Source organism: Lasioglossum baleicum, unplaced genomic scaffold (genome assembly GCF_051020765.1).
Source record: "Lasioglossum baleicum unplaced genomic scaffold, iyLasBale1 scaffold2787, whole genome shotgun sequence".
Classification (NCBI taxonomy): Eukaryota; Metazoa; Arthropoda; class Insecta; order Hymenoptera; family Halictidae; genus Lasioglossum; species Lasioglossum baleicum.
The window spans coordinates 1-18,824 of record NW_027471845.1 but is presented as its reverse complement, the minus strand read 5'-3'; the positions used below and the strand labels follow the sequence as shown (position 1 = coordinate 18,824).

At 34.5% G+C, this 18,824-nt stretch overlaps 4 protein-coding genes across 4 annotated transcripts; 2 read left to right on the top strand and 2 right to left on the bottom strand.

Annotated features, from left to right (window-relative positions):
- Positions 1 to 425: 425 nt before the first annotated feature.
- On the bottom strand, positions 426 to 2,225 carry LOC143221600 (uncharacterized). The gene is made up of 5 exons (XM_076446999.1): positions 2,165 to 2,225; positions 1,078 to 1,180; positions 878 to 987; positions 721 to 812; positions 426 to 641 (listed from the first exon to the last, which is right to left on the bottom strand). The coding sequence occupies exons 1-5, from the start codon at positions 2,223 to 2,225 to the stop codon at positions 426 to 428; spliced, it is 582 nt and encodes a 193-aa protein (XP_076303114.1).
- Positions 2,226 to 2,959: 734 nt separating this feature from the next.
- Positions 2,960 to 7,914, top strand: LOC143221602 (E3 ubiquitin-protein ligase CBL-B-like). The gene is made up of 7 exons (XM_076447001.1): positions 2,960 to 2,967; positions 3,185 to 3,331; positions 3,414 to 3,686; positions 3,760 to 3,979; positions 4,068 to 4,232; positions 6,959 to 7,235; positions 7,313 to 7,914. The coding sequence occupies exons 1-7, from the start codon at positions 2,960 to 2,962 to the stop codon at positions 7,912 to 7,914; spliced, it is 1,692 nt and encodes a 563-aa protein (XP_076303116.1).
- A 2,350-nt stretch (positions 7,915 to 10,264) lies between these two features.
- Positions 10,265 to 13,058, bottom strand: LOC143221601 (peroxisomal ATPase PEX6-like). Its single transcript, XM_076447000.1, has 6 exons — positions 12,632 to 13,058; positions 12,075 to 12,530; positions 11,751 to 11,977; positions 11,290 to 11,692; positions 10,919 to 11,218; positions 10,265 to 10,857 (listed from the first exon to the last, which is right to left on the bottom strand). The coding sequence occupies exons 1-6, from the start codon at positions 13,056 to 13,058 to the stop codon at positions 10,265 to 10,267; spliced, it is 2,406 nt and encodes an 801-aa protein (XP_076303115.1).
- Positions 13,059 to 14,092: 1,034 nt separating this feature from the next.
- On the top strand, positions 14,093 to 18,797 carry LOC143221598 (uncharacterized; the record flags this gene model as incomplete). Its single annotated transcript, XM_076446998.1, is given in 24 exon segments — positions 14,093 to 14,232; positions 14,360 to 14,564; positions 14,644 to 14,811; positions 14,813 to 14,841; positions 14,907 to 14,961; positions 14,963 to 15,074; positions 15,077 to 15,140; positions 15,206 to 15,363; positions 15,439 to 15,596; positions 15,599 to 15,672; positions 15,744 to 16,437; positions 16,440 to 16,520; positions 16,522 to 16,551; positions 16,553 to 16,573; positions 16,654 to 16,702; positions 16,705 to 17,064; positions 17,067 to 17,395; positions 17,472 to 17,643; positions 17,720 to 18,004; positions 18,007 to 18,141; positions 18,234 to 18,326; positions 18,329 to 18,408; positions 18,549 to 18,680; positions 18,682 to 18,797. Coding segments are annotated over 24 exon segments (3,740 nt in total), but the record flags the coding sequence as incomplete, so codon positions are not given.
- Between the last annotated feature and the right edge of the window lie 27 nt (positions 18,798 to 18,824).

Genomic DNA, 18,824 nt, shown 5'->3' with positions numbered 1-18,824 from the left:
ATAAGCAGGAACAACGCGCAGGCAAAATCCGCGATCGAGAATCGTATTGTACAAAATGCGAGATCGTTTGAATGATAAAATTCCAAGTTTCTCGAAAGTTTTAATATCGTGAAAGTAAAACGTATTTCGGTATCGTGAGAGTAAGCGTATTTATTTATTCGTTTAATTATATTTGTAACTTTGCAACACACAAAATGCGTAATCTGATGCCGCTTTTCTTAACAAGCAGGCACAATATTCGATGGTGAATAAATTTGAAGAATTTCACTGAGTAAAAAAACTATTCTTCTAAAAGTCGGGACGAAAGGTATAAATTTTGATGTGCTTTTCACATGTTCGATAGAAATAATCTATGGTCGTTGAAAGGAACGAGTAATTACTAATACAAATATCTCCATACACGTTAAACTAGGATAGACAAACAATTAGAAGTATGCTTCGATGTAACTTTTCAAGGAACTGGGGGACGCCTGCGGTCCGTGACGCTCCACCACTTTGCCTTCTTTGTCCACGATGAATTTCGTGAAGTTCCACTTTATGTAATCACCAAGAATTCCTCCCTGTTCTTTCTTTAGATACTTCCACAGAGGATGTGCATTCTCCCCGTTCACGTTAATCTTTTCGAACAGGTCGAATTTAACCTGGAACAAAGTCCAATCGGTAAAGTATAACTTCAATTTCTCAGCAGAATCTTCCTAGCAGATTTCAAGATTTCTATACCTTTTGTCGATCGGCGAAGCTGCATATCTCTTCGCTGTCTCCTGGTTCTTGTCCATTAAACTGATTGCAGGGGAAAGCCAAAATTCGTAAACCTATAAATAAACAACACGGTGTTTCCATCATCGTTCGATAGATGCGTTCTCTTTATGCTCTTTACCTTTAGACTCGGCATATTCGTCGTATAATTCATTCAATTCCTTATAATTGCTTGGTGTGAGGCCGCACTTTGACGCAACGTTTACGATTAAACAGACGTGTCCTTTGTACCTGTGGATAAGATCGATAAAATCGCTGTAAATAGTACGAATTTTGTATTTACGCGCTTCTGAACTTTAGTTAACATTAAGTATTATTTACTTGCTTAGGGGAACGTCTTCACCCTTGATGGATTTAGCAGTGAAATCGTAAATGGATTTCGCTTCCTTGTAATTCTCGTTTCCACTCATATTTGTTGACACAACTGAAATCATTCAACGTTTAAAATATTTTATCGCGTTAAAGATTCTAAGCGGGAAGATAACTTATGCGACAAATTAATCGTTTTACCCCTTCAACGTATAAAAAGCGGACGGCAAACACAAGGAAAAAAGAAAAAGAAAATACTTGTTAGTAAATTGAGAATATTAGTAGACCATTATTATTCTCATTAATCATCGTATTGAATTATTTATTGATACCGTTATAGAAATTGAGAAGATATTCTTCTGGCCTTTTTTTTTTTTTTTAAATTCGACTATAAAAGGAATGTTTTCCGTTGTTCATGTTTTCGCAATCATTATCAATAGCAATAGAGGTCAAAAAAATCACTTTTAACGCTAATCTTATACGCATAATGATCACCTGCAACTTCATTATTAATGCACAGATTTTATTTCAATGCGCGAGTTTTTGCAGTGTCAATTACACGGCAAAGACATATTTAACACGTAACTTATTATTTCCCGTTTTGCATATTTTTAACAATTTCATTTTTTATACGTAAAATTAATCTGTACAATATTTATAGCGTTTACAATATTTTAACAAAATTTATTAGAAATTCATAATGTAATTATGGTATTTTTATTATGAGTTGTTATCGAATATGATATATGAGATGTGCGTTGTTTCGTTTGCTATACGTCAATAATTTCTATATAATACATACTTTAAAGGTACACCGTCCGTATTTTCCGAGATATCAACTAATTAATCAATTAACCAATCATATTTTATTTTCCTTTTTTACATGAAAAATAATACTTTTCTTTAGATTAGTGACATAATATATTTTATTATAAACGCTGTTTCATGCAACTGTTACTAATAAAAAAATTCAATACCTGACGAATAGATATAGTACGCTGTACTGAAAGATATGATTAGAGTAAAAATGTGAATTATGCTTGTCATTCTCTTACGGCAGGGAGGGGGGAACAGATGTCAGACTTATAGTATTACGTGCCTGAAAAATTTCGTACGACATGAGTAAAGCCTACCGGCACCAGCAGTTTTAAAATATTCATTCCCCGTTGGTCGATATGTAAGGGGACAGAAGTATACGATCGTGTTTTCCTGAAATTTTTAGCGCAAACGCTATATTTTACGTCATGAGAAATTTCATAAATTAAACGCAGAATTTCGTAATGTATTGCAGTACTAGAAAATAATCGTTAGTTTTTAGGTCTAACATACTTATCGTACGATAATAAAGTAAGGATCAAGTCATTTTAAATACCTGTGTTAGGTTATACGGTACTTGAACGATATTTGTTACATTTATGCTAACTGTACAAGATTATGTAACATTTTTCGTTATTCGCAATTAATTAATGTATTCCAAAATAATGTATAAAATAAAAGAAAGAAAAATAGTTAGATGAATATCTTGCGAAAATAACAGTACAAAACGTTGATTTTTTTTATACGTAGTATATTAGAGATTTATTGCCATCTACTGTTCGTTGGTTAAACCTCCGTGAATTGCACAAATGTGTGATATTTTGCGCCTATTTATTCTAACCTTGTTAATCGTTCTAAATTTTAACCTTGTATTCTTTTGTGGAAGCAATAGATACATCGAAATGATTATTAATGCCTGATCTTATTGCTCGTGAAAGGAATTAAATGAATCTTACCAATAATATGTAGTCAAATATCGCAAAGAGAAAGCGAGGAACAGAAGCACACTCTATGAAGACTGACTTTACACTGGCAAGCTGCTATAAATTGAGAGTTATAGGCCCGCATACATGCACAAATGTACCAGTATGACATACTCTGTTCATCGTTACAAAAGAAAACGAGAATGACAATTTATAATTTTATGTTGATTTATCACTCGAGTATGTTCTTCTATTTTACGAGAATTATGCACACTATACATACAATAGTATCGTACAATTGTTAGGTTATGGTCGTATTATTGAAGAGCACTATGTGCACATGCATATTACTAAGAAATGATTTTTATATTTGTTTTCAGTACGCTGGTTCCATGGAAGGTATTCAAAGATAAGTTAAATGAAGTTCATCCAATTAGTTCTGGATTACAAGCCATGGCATTAAAGTCGACGATAGATCTCACGTGCAATGATTATATTTCTAACTTTGAATTTGATGTATTTACGAGGTAAATTTATAAACATAGAAAACAACTGTTTTATATAATCAACCAGTTGAACAAGTCGTCACAAATTTATTTGTCATTACAGGTTATTCCAACCATGGTCTACGCTTCTTCGTAATTGGAAAATTCTGGCTGTGACACATCCTGGATACGTAGCTTTTCTTACTTACGATGAAGTGAAAGCACGTTTACAAAAGTATTGTAGTACTAGACCTGGGAGTTACGTATTCAGATTAAGTTGCACAAGGTTAGGACAATGGGCTATTGGCTATGTTACGTCAGATGGGGATATTCTTCAAACGATACCTCATAATAAAAGTCTTTGTCAAGCATTACTAGATGGATATAGGGAAGGATTGTAAGCATGCTATATCTGCACATATAGTTATAAGCCCATTAAAAAGTTTCTAAAGTCTATAACTTGATTTCAGTTACTTATATCCTGATGGCCGTAATATAAATCCAGACTTAACCTGGGCAGTCCAACCTACTCCAGAAGAACATATAAAAGTTACAGCAGAACAATACGAATTGTATTGTGAAATGGGTAGCACATTCCAGTTATGTAAAATTTGTGCAGAAAACGATAAAGATGTGAGGATAGAACCTTGTGGACATCTTCTATGTACTCCGTGTCTCACAGCTTGGCAGGTACTAATATTTGACTTACTCTACATACTTTCATGCACGTTTTTAAAAAAGATGCCATAGAAATGCGAGAAAATAAATATATTTATAGGATTCAGAGGGACAGGGTTGTCCATTTTGTCGAGCTGAAATTAAAGGAACTGAACAAATAGTAATTGATCCGTTTGATCCACGAAGAACACATCGACCGGGAACACAATCAGCATCTGCTAGTAATGCATCGACTCCCACGCGGGACCTTGACCCGGACATCGAGGTATCCGACTAGGAGTAGCACCTACACTCATTACATTAAATGTGCTCTATGTATAACAACTTCTCAGCAAAACGCCTCATTTTTAAAGAATGCTTCATGCATTTCATGTGAGATCTCGAGTTTGTACGATTGTCATGTCATGTCATTTATAGAATTATCATCAAACACGTAGCCTCTCACGAGGTACATAAGTTTAAATATAATGACGAACTTATTAAAGTTAATATTTCAGAGAGTAAATAATGTAAAAAGGGACCAACTTTTTTGTCTCTATATGAGTTTCGTTCGAATCGTATTTTTTTTTTTTTCCTTTTCTTTTCTTTTTCTTTTCTTCTTTTTTTTTTTTTTTTTTTTTTTTTACATTATTTGTCTATGTAAATAAGTACATACAGAATGACTCGCAGAATAATTCTGAGAAAGTTTAAGTTTACAAACAATTAATACGAATGTTTCTTACAGTTCACGTGTTTATTGAAACTAACATATGTTTTTACATTACTTGTTTGTATGTATCACGATTTACGAAAAATCTTCCGGTTTATGGAGACCCTAAGGTAGGTTGCTTTTTTGCATTACAAAGTCGAGGGCTTATTGTACGAGTCATCGTTCTTGTTTTGCACCGTTTGCACTCAATCCCATATTCTTCGTGCCGTTTATCATACACGTTACTACGTTGTACTTGCTGTACAATGATTTAGTTAAAATAATGGAAGTTACATTTTACTTACGACAAGCAGATAATGTCTAGGAATAACATTGTAGTCGATTTTCGTATCAAGTTTACAATAATAATTACATACAGGAGAGACTTTTTGTACAATAGAGTAAAGATTTTTGCTCGCGACTAATCAAGGAACCATTCATATTTTAAATGCATGTGCCAATGTATAGCTGGCAGCGTCTTCTTTGCGGTGTATGCATACAAGACTTGGAGTTAGAATGCTTCATCTCTACATACAATTGCATTAATTATCGAATAAGAGATTTGTAACGTCAATACTTTTCCAAGGATTTTAACCTGTTCATAAATTTACGTTGGATCCGCACAAGTAAGAAATCTTTTGCTGTAAACGAAATTCATTTAACAAGACCTTGATTCGATACTCCTCGCTTTATGTTTCGTTTCAAACGAATTTCAATCCTTTTTACGAATCGATATTTTTTATCAATGTGTATATCGAATGTCCAGAAATGCAAACAATGACATGGTAAAAGTATAGAACGGAAAGGAATAGTGATTTTGATAGTACTAAGAGATAAGAAAGAGATAAAACAAAGTGATCTTCCAACGGAAATAACGTTGCTTACATCGAGCAATAGAAATGCTATATAGCCGATGAATGAACGATCGTTCATTCATTGTATTTTATTAGAATTAATTACGTACCTGTTGGCGATAGAAACAATGTAATAACATGCGACATCTTTACCAGGGAAAAGAAGTTATTATTTTTCTTTACTTTAGGATATTTATTATTTATTCTGTTCACGTATAAAACAAACTTTAAGGAGTTATACCAGTGATTGTATGGTAGCACTTCATACCGAATTTCGATGCTGTGGTGTATACGTTATCTTTCCTTTTTCTTTTTTTTTCAGTATCTTAATGCTGTAGATCCTGTATGCATTAATGCATGCAAGAGCAATTAAAAAAATCGTACTCGTCCCCATGAACGAAAAATTATATTTTTTTATCGTACAAATTGGCAGTTAATGGTCTAAAAAAAAAGAGGGGAGTAATTAAATAATTTTTTAAGCATAGTATTACGTACCTTTACATCTACTACGAAGTCTACTACATCTTGCACTAAAAACTGGAAATTAAAAGATAGATTTTTTACTGCGTTTACGTGTAGCCATTAGCATAATTTGTACAATGACTAGTGCTGCTAATTGATCAATCGTTTAGATCCATTCATGCTGTGTATATCCAGCAATGAAAGTGGTCTAAAATAAATAATTCATAAACATTACAAATTGTAGCGTACGTTTTCTTCCTATTCATTGTAAGATATTAGGGTTCTGAGAAATAACGCTCTTTGTTTTTCTTTCGGTTCTCCTCTTTCTCTCGTTTGAAATAAAATTATTTTATCATTATATCGAGTTACCTTTGCATATTATGTACTTGCATCCCTTTTGCTGGATTCTAATTTCTACGTCTATTGAATCGGTGTTCCAGCAACAGGGAACTACTGAAAAATGAACCAAGGTGTTACATCGTTATATCGTTCGCATGATCGTTTATCTTTATTTCATAATGTTATCTACTGGGTCCATTGCTCTGCCCGCTGCATGATCGAAAACTAATCGATAATGTACATAGCCGATGGAAACGTATTTTGACTCGCTTAACAGCAGGTAAGTGAACAAATGCATTATGACTCTGCGCTTTTACCGCTTTGTAATTATGCTCTTTCTTAACTGTGATGTTCTTCCACGTACAGGTTTATTTTGCTGCATCCTTTTTATTTCTCTTAATTCCAAGAATTTTTATTCTAATTAACATTCAGAGAAATTTATATTACATTCTAACATTCGGTTACTTATTAACAAAATTACCATTGTCCAAAATCGAAGCTGAATAGAGTCCACTCTGTCACGTTATCCGCGCGTTTCTTTCCGTCGAGTAACAATGAACGTTAGCAGACTAAAACAGAACGAATCCAGCATTCGTTGATGAAATTTGCAAAGATTAACGCGTGTCTGTTTCACGCTCGATGTTTTAGGAGATCATTCATCTGTGTAACGGACACTGCGGCCTCATGTGTTACGATTCGGACGAAGAAGAAGACTCCAGCCCGACAAACTCGCCGGTGCCAACGCGGAGGATCGTTCCGAGTCCGCCGCTGCCTCCTCGACGACCTTCTCCGTCGCCCACGCCGAACAGCCACTCGAGGAACGGTCGTCATTTAACCGTTCCCAAGGAAAATGCTCCTCCACCGCCGATCTCCACGGTCAACGCGGCGTTCAACTCCAACAACGACAATCAGCAAAACAATAACAGTAAGCAACGGAAAAAGAAGCACTCTGATCTCTCGATTCAGAAATACCGAATCGTAACGTTTGCTTCACCTTGCCAGTGAACTCCGAAGCAGGATACGACATGCTGCATCGCGCTTCTTCGCCGTCTCCAGTGCCACCGGTACTTCCCACCTCGTTCACAGTGGCCAGAAGCCACGTTCGCCGGTCCCAAGGGAATCATTTAGCCGCGTCGCAACCGCAACCACCGCCGACATTACCGGAAAAACCGAATCGAGCCAGCAGCGGGTCCTCGTCGACTTGCAGCAGCAGCCAAGTCGCGTCCAGCAATAACGTGCCACCGGTTCCGCCGCCTTTGTCCATGCCACGACCACCGAAAACCACCGGCAAAGAGACCAACAGACAGGATCATCACTACGAAAACACAATCGTGATACCCGGTACGAGACAACACGTCGTGAGGAACATTAATCTGGAAGCGAATACGGCTCGATTGTCCGCCCTGATGAGAGGTAAGGACGATCCTACCGGTTCCTCTAAGCCGGAATCCGCGGCGTATGAGAACGTGAACGTCGAACACATTTCCAAGCTGACTGCTCTCGGATTCGCGCAAGACACCGTGATTAGAGCCCTCGGTATTACTAGGAACGATCTTGAAATGGCTTGTGACATACTGCACGAATTTGCCACGAAATCGTCTTGACCAGGTATGCGTAAAATGCAAACCTACAGAAAGAGATTAGGTACCGAATTCATATATTAATCGACACTACTTCATTACTTTGTTCAATGATAACGCTTTCCTTGAAAGGAAAAGCGAAGTTAACACATGACAATCTAGTAAATTTGATAGAGTAGAAGAAAGTAGATAATCGCATATCTTTCTCTCTAACAGAGGCTCCGAGGATTTCAGTCACGGTATCCTTTCTTCTCTTTTTGTTGCAGGATTGAACACCGAGGAACCGTAACTTTTCACCAGCGTAATGCGTAGAAACGCGTAGAAACGCGTAGAAACGCGCAGAACTTGCTATCACGGATTACCATCGGGAAAACCATCTCCTCCTCGCACTCAGGCATCGCGTAACTCGAGCAACGCACCGACCGAGACCCGATATCTAAACACTCGATCGTTTTTTTCCCCGCGCATCGTGCGTCAATGTCTCTTCAACTCTTGCTACTCGACCGAACGACCTTCGCAGAAGATATTCTCTGAAATGCCCGGCGTATTTTTTTCCCTTACACGTACTCGATACACACAACCGATACAAATAGAAGAAGACTGCTTAAAACTGCGAGAAGGCGCGACAAATGTTACAAATGTAAGTAAGAGTTAAACTTTACGAGAATAGCTAGCTCGCGGCCGCTGAGTACAAAAAGTCTTTCGTTTCCCGCGATCGATGCAAGCGAAAATTGCTATCACATATTATATTACCCTAAGTAGCTCTCCATCTCGCGTATAGAGTAACTAAATTTTTCAATCTACTTAAGGCAAGGATTTATATTTACGTTTTTAAAGAAAGCATTCGCGTGCAAATTACGCAATTGTACAGTGGCCAAATTTATAAATAAGCTGATTTAACAATTTTCCCTTTTTCATTCATATCTATATATGTATGTATGTATGTATATGTATACATACGCGTACATATATATATATATATATATATATATTGCTCTTTCTCGTTATCTGTTTTGTGGGAAAAGGAATAATCAGATCAGATTTTTACAAGATATTTAAAGTACCTCTTATATATTATACAAATCGACTGTAACTACGAACAAGTTATAATTATCACAATTCAATACAAAGTACCTTTTAAATATTTCTTACGTGCTCCATAGGATTGATATTAATTGTGCGGAACGTTTTGTCGATCGCGTGTAGTGATTAGCGTTATTTATCAAATGTGATACTTAAGTTTTAATAATTCTTGACTGCACTGAATATAGACCTATCGATGCATGAGAAGTGAATCTTGTTAATCAATATTTAATTACGTCGAGAGAGAAAAAAGTACGAAGAAAAAGAAACGAATATTAGACGGAACAATTCACTTTGATACAATTTTTAGCAGTTTTTTTTATTTAAATGATTTACAGAAGCTCGTGAAAAATACTCGTAATTGTAAATTCTTTTTTCTATAAGTTAATTTAACGTACGCTTAATGACACATCCTCGTAATTCTGTGGCTTTTGTCGTATCGATTCGTATCCTAATAATTGTAAAAAAGAAGAGAGACTTAAAATATACACGTACGAATACTTTCTTTCCGCGTAATAAGTTCGTTGTCATGAACGGTAAAGAGAACGATGTATGCTTCAACGTCGTGAATGAATTGCATTGGAATCAATCCTACCTCGCGATAATACCAAAGGAATGTCGTTATTCTGTAATCGAATGAAGTACGTTACTATGTGCTGCCTGTAAGGCAGGGACAAATAGATTGTATATTTCGAAGAGTGCAATTAAAACGTTTAAGGAATTAGGGCGAGTCACAGTGTTGCGCTTGCGAAATGCAAAACTGTGAATGGCCTTGTGACGTAAATAAAACAACAATCGTTTAAACGAATATAATTCTTTGGTTAAACTTACAAAATGACCACAATTAACAAGAATAAATATTTATTTAGTTTAATAACTATCGCGGTGAAATAATCGTTCTATTTCGATTATTCCGATTTGCAAGAAGAGTTATTTGTCTATGTTGTAAAATTCGATAGCTCGACATAGGTACTCGATGAATACTGGTATGCTATTTTTCTACACGGTATACTATTCGAATTGGTATATATTATAACGTATCGTTGATACGTGAAACCGTTTTAAAGCCGTACTCCCGGAGAAACGTATCGACACTGCTACATCCTTTGTCGCACACTAGCATGTAAGAAGAACCATTTGGTGCAATACCTAGGTTAGAACGTAGATACCCTTCTTGATTTAACTATTCGTTGTAAAAATTGTTTTACATACTTCTCCAAATAAAATAACATGTCGTTTATAAGAATGTAAGGTATTCAACCTGCTGATGCTCGAGACATGATCGGACATTTCACGATACCGAAGATAATTCTATCTGCATTCTTCTGTATCTTTCCGCCTCTTCTTTGCTAACTGACGGAATCAATTCGTGCGCGGCCTTAACGAAGTCCTCAAATTCAACAGCAACATATTCGTTTACGTTCAATTTGTTAGAGTTATCTTGGCAATCATTTACAACTGTACGCGCAGCGTTTAGCCATGCATTCGAACAAACGGCATACAAATCAGCGCCAGTTGCGTGATTGGGTAACTGATGCACCAACTTTTCCAATACTTTGTCACTTTCGTAAAGGCCGAATTTACGAGTAAGTGCCTTTAACACGTTGAGTTGTGAATCACGATCAGAATGAATTCCTACGTATAATAATTTATCGAATCGACCAGGTCTAAGAAGAGCAGGATCGATGAGATCCGGCCTGTTTGTAGCTCCTATAATGAATATGCTGCTAGAAGAATCAAGACCATCCATTTCGGCAAGCAATTGGGAAACCACACGGTCCATTACACCCCCGCTGTCACCACTTTGCCCACGTTTAGGCGCTAATGAATCCAGCTCGTCGAAAAATATTATACATGGTGCCGCAGCTCTTGCCCGTTCAAACACTACGGCATTGCATTTTTTTCATTTAAGATACACTTCTAACATGTAACTTCATTACCTTACCTTGTCTAACATTTTTTTCGCTTTGACCGACGTACATGTTCAACACCTCCGGACCTTTAACCGATAAAAAGTGAAGTTGATACTCTGTCGCTACGGCCTTAGCGAGAAGAGTCTTTCCGGTTCCTGGTGGTCCATACAGCAGAATTCCAGATTGGCCAAATCCTAAGGTGTTCATCAAAGGTAACTGAATTCGACGCATTATTTCTTGTTTTAGATTCACTAAACCACCTATATCTTTCCAATAAACTTTTGGTACTCGTGGCGTGTCCTTACAATCTGTATATATTGATTGCATATATTCTGTAAATGAAATTAAACGAATTAAACTGACATAGCATAAACAAAAAATTTGTATTGATTTTAAATTTTACCATAAGCTCTATCAAAATCTTCTTGTAAAAGCGTTAACGACATTAAGTCTTTAGTATTATTTTTGCATTGAAATTTTACAGCGTTTAATATTAGCGCCGATAAATCTGAATACCTAAAATCTGAACATATCCCGGAAATTTTTGATAAATTTACTTGATGATTAAGATTTCGTTTTGCCAGCAACCACGAAATTAAATTTATCCTTTCGTTTTGATCTAGATGTTCCAGATGAATCGTCTCGATAAAAATTCTGTTTAATTCTGCTGGTATATCAGGCTCACTTGTGGTAGCTATTATAATAATCGGATACTTCAAACTTTTATTATATAACGAATTTATTTCATTTGAAAAAGTTGATACAACTCTTTCATCTTTCTGGCCCTCTGAATTTTTTCCAAATACCTACAAGTATTACTTTAGAATGTTTATAAATAAATTAGTAAGATTATCTTCAAAATACCTCTATATTATTTAAACATAATATACATGGTACGGATTGTTCAGCATTATGTAATACAATACGTAGTTTAGCCTCTGTTTGTGCTGATGTCAAAGCTTGAACTTCAGCAAAATCTGTATTAAGAAAGTTTAAACCTATTTTTTCAGCCAGAGTTTGAATTAATTTACGTTTATTTGAACCTTGTGAACCCTTAATGAGAAATATTGGCTTTATATCTAACCGAATATCTGTAAAAGTATAAAACGTTAAATATTTAATTTATATAATTTAGTTCAGGTGACTTGTATTATTTTAATAGTTTGATATTGAAATATCAATCTTTACCATGCTTAACGAATGGAAGAATGCAATGTTCCAAGTATTTCAAGGGTGTTATTAAACTTGGTGGATATGACTCCACGTATTGCTCCTTGGAGTGATTACAATCAAAATGTTTCTGAGGTAAATAACTGTGTATATTTGGTTCCTGAATAAGTGTTGTTACTCCATGTAAAATGTAAGAAATATCACGAGCTGTACAATTTTTATTATTATCAATAATAATAGAATTAACTTTAAAATATATTATAGACATTAATGGATTCGTGTGTAAATACATTTGATCTAATATATATTCCTTTATATTAATGCCAAATAAGTCATTTTTTCTTAAGAATCTAGGTTCAGAGAAATAATTTTCTAATAAGGTACTTATTAAATTATCCACGGTCTCATATGGATTAGAAATCATAGAAATTTTAGCTTCTGCAACAAAATTGATTGTATCATCTTTTGTTGGTACTGAAAAGAAAAATCAAATAAATTATACTTCTATTAATTCTATCAATTCATTATGTATCCATTCCAATTTTTTTTTTTTTTTTTCTTTTTGTAATACTTACATAGAAAGCATTTATCAGTAGTACAATGCAATGCATTTTCTACATTACATTTCATGGTTTCTGATATAAATATTTCATTTGTATCAGTATTGTTCAAAGGTATTATTAATATTTTATATTTTTTCACAGACACTGTAGAACATATGTAAAACCAAGTTGGTGTAGTAATTTGACAATATTTTATATTTGCTAGTAAACAAGAATTACAATCTATATAATAATTTCTCACATCATAAAAATGTTTTGTTAAATCTTTGAAAGCAGTGTCAGGCACAATATTCCAGTTAAATTTTGTATCAATTAGTACTTTTAATTTAAAAAGCGTGTATTGTACAAATGTATAAAAAAGTACATAGTTAAAGTTACACTTCATTAACATTTTTGTTAATTTTCGTAGAAAATTTATATAAAAATATAACGAATTCATATTGCATTTGTGTCTTAATTAAATTTGAACATCCTGAAAAGTAAAAAAAGTAATCAATTTTTATACGATAAAAGAAAAGTTAGAGTCATTTAATAGGGACGATTGCAGCATGAAGATATAGTAAATTTTGTATTATATACTCAACACAAAAGAATATTTATTTTAAATGATGCGTATTGATAAATAAAATGTTTGACAACATTTCATGAAGATTTAATAGATATTCGGAAGGATCATAAAAAAGAAAAAAAAAGACCATTGGCATACCAATTTTGGACCAATCTGCCAAGTTACTATAGAAACAGTGACGAAGTGGAGGTTCGAAGATCATGCGAGATCCCTCTGTAACAGCTGTCCTATTGGTAATTTTCAATAGGGATTTGTGTGAAAACTATATTAAGCACGGTGAATCTCTCGTCGCATCGGCTCTCGATTCTTTCGTATAGTACATCGAATTAAAATTCGTGATCAGCGAGACGTAACTCTTGCATCATTTGAAGCACAGTATAGCAGAAGACAGTGAAAAACCGTTGGTGACCGTAGCCGTTAAGTGGAAAACTAACCTAACCTAGAGTGATAGCGTCCTTATTGGAGTTATCAAGACTAGATTTATTTAAATTTGAAGGTCCGCCGATATTCGAAGAATATTATGCAAAGTTTTAGTACGTGTGAAAGGTTAAGTGTTTCCTGAAAAAACGTCGCTTATAGTTTTTTCTACCATTTCACAGCTCAGATTGTTTGCATTACATTTAACTAAATACATCTCGAAATATTTACGGGTTTGAGTTTCTTTCAATATTTATGCGTTCTCGCACATTCTAATAAATTATGATCATTGGCGTGTTGCATTGTGACACAGTGAATACTAACTCATTTAAAGTTTAGCATATACTTTTATTGGAACCACTTTTGAGTATAGTTTGAATTACCTTTACAACAGACATTTAAATGGTAGTTTCATTAACTCTGCTATTTCAGTATTTTCTTCTTTTTAGAATATAAGGTAGTTTAATTAAGAAACTATAGAATTAAGAATGGATCCTGCAACAGTCATAGCTCTTTGCAAAGAAAATATTCAACCATTACGTTATGGACGAAATGCTGCACAATTGGGAACTGCATTACGAGCACAGGAAGATGCAGATGCTCAACAAATACTTTTACAAGAAAAACAGTAAGTTTAACAGTGATTAATGTCTTTCTTATAATAATTTAAGTATCCTTTTGTTTATAATAAAGTTTCAATGTATATAATTGCTTATTACATTCAAAACTAATAAATTTAATCTCATTTGTTTTAGAATGTATGAGGAAGCAATTAAAAATTATGAAGGAGATGATCCTTTAGAAAGTTGGTATGAATATATACTTTGGGTGGAACAAAGTTATCCAAAAAGTGGACATGAGTCGCATATTGGCAAACTTCTGCAACAGTGTTTAGCTATATTTGAAAAAGAGACCAAATATCACCAAGATCGCAGATTCATACGGCTTTGGATTAATTATGTAAGATATTTAAAATATATTTTGCACCCAAGAGAAAATGTCTCTTTTGTTATCTTACAGAATAAACGTTTGGTTGCAGATAAGTATGCAAAAAAATCCATTAGAGTTATACCAACTTTTGCATAACAATGGAATTGGGACTATGGTTGCAGATATGTACAGAGCATGGGCTTTTGAATTGGAACAAATAGAAGATTATAAACGTGCTGATGAAGTCTATTTAATGGGCTTATCTGCTTTGGCAGAAACCACAAGATGAATTAGACTATGCCCACAAGTATTAATCACAAAGCAGTCTATCGTTAATAGAATTACTAGTAACATGAATTTTATGCATTGTAGGAACTTCCAACTTGCGGTTGCGCGTAAGACATTAGGACGTACAGATGATCGTACTGCAAACATCACTTTTCGAACAACGACAGGCCTTTAGTTCTTTAAGAGCAATAAAAGCTGGTAAAAGAGTTGCTAGTGTGCGTACTGGACATCGAGTACGCGAACACTTTCCCGGACCGTTCCGCAAATTTCATCAACAATACATCATAATAGACCAAATTCCAGGATACAGATATATCAGGTACATAAATATTTGGTAAATTATTCAAAGTACACAACACAGAAATACTTCAAGATATTTTTATAGATGACCTGCTGGGTGAAATGAAAGGTTCAAGTATATTAGATTATGTTCCAGTAGAAGATACAATACATAAAGAAAACACTATTAAACCCGGCCCATGGAATAACGGAAATAAACGTTGCCCATTAATAACATCTGCTATAAAGTCTACCTTTAAAGGTATAATTCAATTTATAATAAAATAACATTTATGTTTATACACTTTATTATATTTTCGTGTCGTTTAAATCGTAGTTCATGAGGATCAACCAGATGATTTTGACACAAATAATCTACGATTATTTCCGAACCATACTTATTTTTTTGACGGCAGCAAATACCCCGAGTATCTAACTGTGCCTGTATTTGTACCAGATCCTCCAAATCCAAATATTATCTTAAGGCCACATTATCACCCAAAGACTTAGTTTATGCTAATAATATGGATCAAAGTATGGAGGAAGTAAGAGCCCAATTGTATTTACAAAGGTAACATATTTTTAATTGTGATTGTTTAAACGATGCAAGTTTTTCCCATAATTATAATTAATATTTTGTAGAGCACAAACTCTAGAAAAAAGACATGATGTAGTATCAGATATAATAGAGACTAGCCATCAAGTTCAGCATAAAAGTTTTGAATCTGAACATCAGAGACACGATATATCGTTACAAGAATTACAAAGACAGAGGCGAGAGTTTGAACAACAAGAATTAACAGAGAGGCAAAGGAAAATGGAGCAGCAACGCAGGGAAGCGGAACGACTCGAGTTGGATAGACAAAGACTTCAGGCTGAGCAACAAGAGCTGCAAAGACAGCAGTATGAGGCTGAAAACCAAGCTTTAGAAACACAAAGGCGTGAAGCAGAACAACGTGAATTAGAACGATTAGAAGCAGAAAGAATCGAAGCTGAAAGAATTGAAGCAGAGAGACTCGAAGCACAGAGAATGGAAGCAGAATTAAATTCGCAACGAAAATTGCAATCGAGTTTCATGCATCAGCATCATACATCATCGTTGAACACCGACCCCGAAGAACATTTACTCGGACAGAGTCTTACGGTTAATACTAAAGAAGCAATGTCAGTTGTACAAGATATGTGGCGCTCTCCCGAACCAGTACCTTCAACTCCGAATTTTCGAACTCCCATGACACCTAGGATTCCAGATACCAAGACTAAATCATCTTTTGACATACATATGGATAGTTCAATGACACAGCATGCAATGTCAACTAGTAAACATCATTCGGGATATACACTGTACAACCTTATAACGATCAAGAAAATCACCAAAATTATACTGCTCATCAAAGTTACTCTAATCAAGAACATCAAAACCTCTTATGGCAATCCTGGATTACATAACCACGTACCAATATCAAATGCAGGTATAATATAAAGTATAAATAAAAGAAATTTTAAATATATAAGAAATTTTAGTATTAATTCTCAAAATAATTGATTACAGCAACATCACGAGCAACAAGTGCAACAACCTCATTCCCGACCTCATCATTCACACAACATCAGCAATTAATTCAAGCACATCAGCAACCTCACGTAATTTCCCATCATCATAGTCTTTCCCATGTGTCGCATTTGCAGTCTCATAGCCAAATTCAGCATCATCAGTCTCATTCACAACAACATCAGCCACCAGATAATCAGCATCTACATCATCAGCCACATCAAGCACATCAACATATACAACATATTCAGCAAGTTTATGGCAACATGATGCCAAATGATGTAACTTATCAGCAGTATCCATCACAATTGGAATCTACGTTATTACAACAGAATATAGAACCTCAGAAACAACTCCATTATCCGCCATATAATGAACCGGACATCGAAACCAGCAAACCATACAGAATGCCACTGAATTACCATATATAAAGTCTCCAGGAATGAATCGTAGAGACATTAAATATCTTGAAAGTGCCGAAGATAAAGAGAATGCTATCGTCGTTGATTATAATGGACCAGTAGAAGAAAATATGACGCCAAAGCCAGCTGAAAATAATTTATATATTGATGAAAGTCTTGGAATCAGTCCATTGACGGGAAACAATGATACATGTTTCACAGAAGCATTTAATACGCAATTGACAAGTTCTACACCTATGACTAATCATTTTAGACAATCTTATAAAGTAGCAGAAGGAAGTTCACAGTATCCAAATCAATGTGCTGCATCACAACCGTATGCGACGTTTTAATCACATATTTTAATTAACATGAAACTTTAATTCATATTTATCTTACATTTATTTGTTACAGTAGTTCGGAACACCTAATGGCGAAACTGAAGAGAAGCTGAGTGTCATATTAGAATCCACTAGAGAATATATTTCAAGTAGTTCTGGGAGTAGTACCCATACGAGAAATACTGCGTTGGGTTTTACATTAACAAAAGAAGATCTGGTTCCTATAAAAGAACAGAGTATTAGTATAGGTATATTGATTAAATATACTCAAGTTTTCTTATGCATCGTAACATTACATAAAGAAAGATTTTTTTATTTAATAAGGTGAAGAAGATGAAACGAAAGATATCACGCTTTCTGCGAACCAACCTTATGAGCAAAAGCTTCAAGCCCAAATTCAAGCTGTGCACGCTCAAAGTCCGCGTACAGTGCAACGTAACGTGGATCAAATTACTTCTGAAATAAAGAAGAATTGCGATCTACGAAAATCAATTAACTTTAAGTTTAACGAAATAGAACAACAAGAAAAAGTTGATTCAATGGAATGTGAAGAGCATCATGAACCAATGGAAGAAACAGAAGAAGAAAGTTTTCAATTACCTTCAGGAAATATAATCCTTTTGATAGAAATTTGATAGCTGGTCTTTTAAAGAAAATTAAATTCCCCCAGCCACATCATGCAGAGGGATATGTGAGATTAAATATTAACTTAAATAAGCTTGTGCCTTTTACTATGATACGCCTTGGTGAGTGTATTTCGATGTAGAAACATATCGTTGTAGATGCAAATTTTTCTTTCATTATCCAAATACTTATTACCTTTCTTTCATATGTCTAGGTACTGAAGCGTACGATTTGGGTAAGTGCCTTGGGAAGGGAACGTATGGTACAGTATTCAAAGCAGTGAACCTGCAAACAGGTCAAACAGTTGCCCTAAAACTCAAAAGCCTGCTTGGGTTTGGGAGTTTTATATCACTAGGGAAATAAAAAGTCGTCTCACTAATCCACATATGGTAAAATATTTTTACTTTTATTATATTTATAAGTTAACAAACCTATGATTTTTATAATAATAATAATAATAATAATAATAATAATAATAATAATAATATTAATAATAATAATAATAATAATAATAATGTCTATTTTTCAGTTACGCGGATTTATGGATGTCTCAATGGCATATGTGGCAAATAATAGTAGCGTACTAGTTTCAGAATATTCTAGATTTGGAACATTATTAGCAGTAACAAATCAAATAAAAATTGCCACGGGTAAACCGTTACTTAGAGCACTTGGCTATATTTTTCACGATTGAAATATTGCAAATTGTGGAATATTTACACAAATGTCAAATTATTCACGGAGATATTAAACCAGATAATTTTCTCTTAATGCGCTTGTACGTATTTCGTATTTATAATGTATT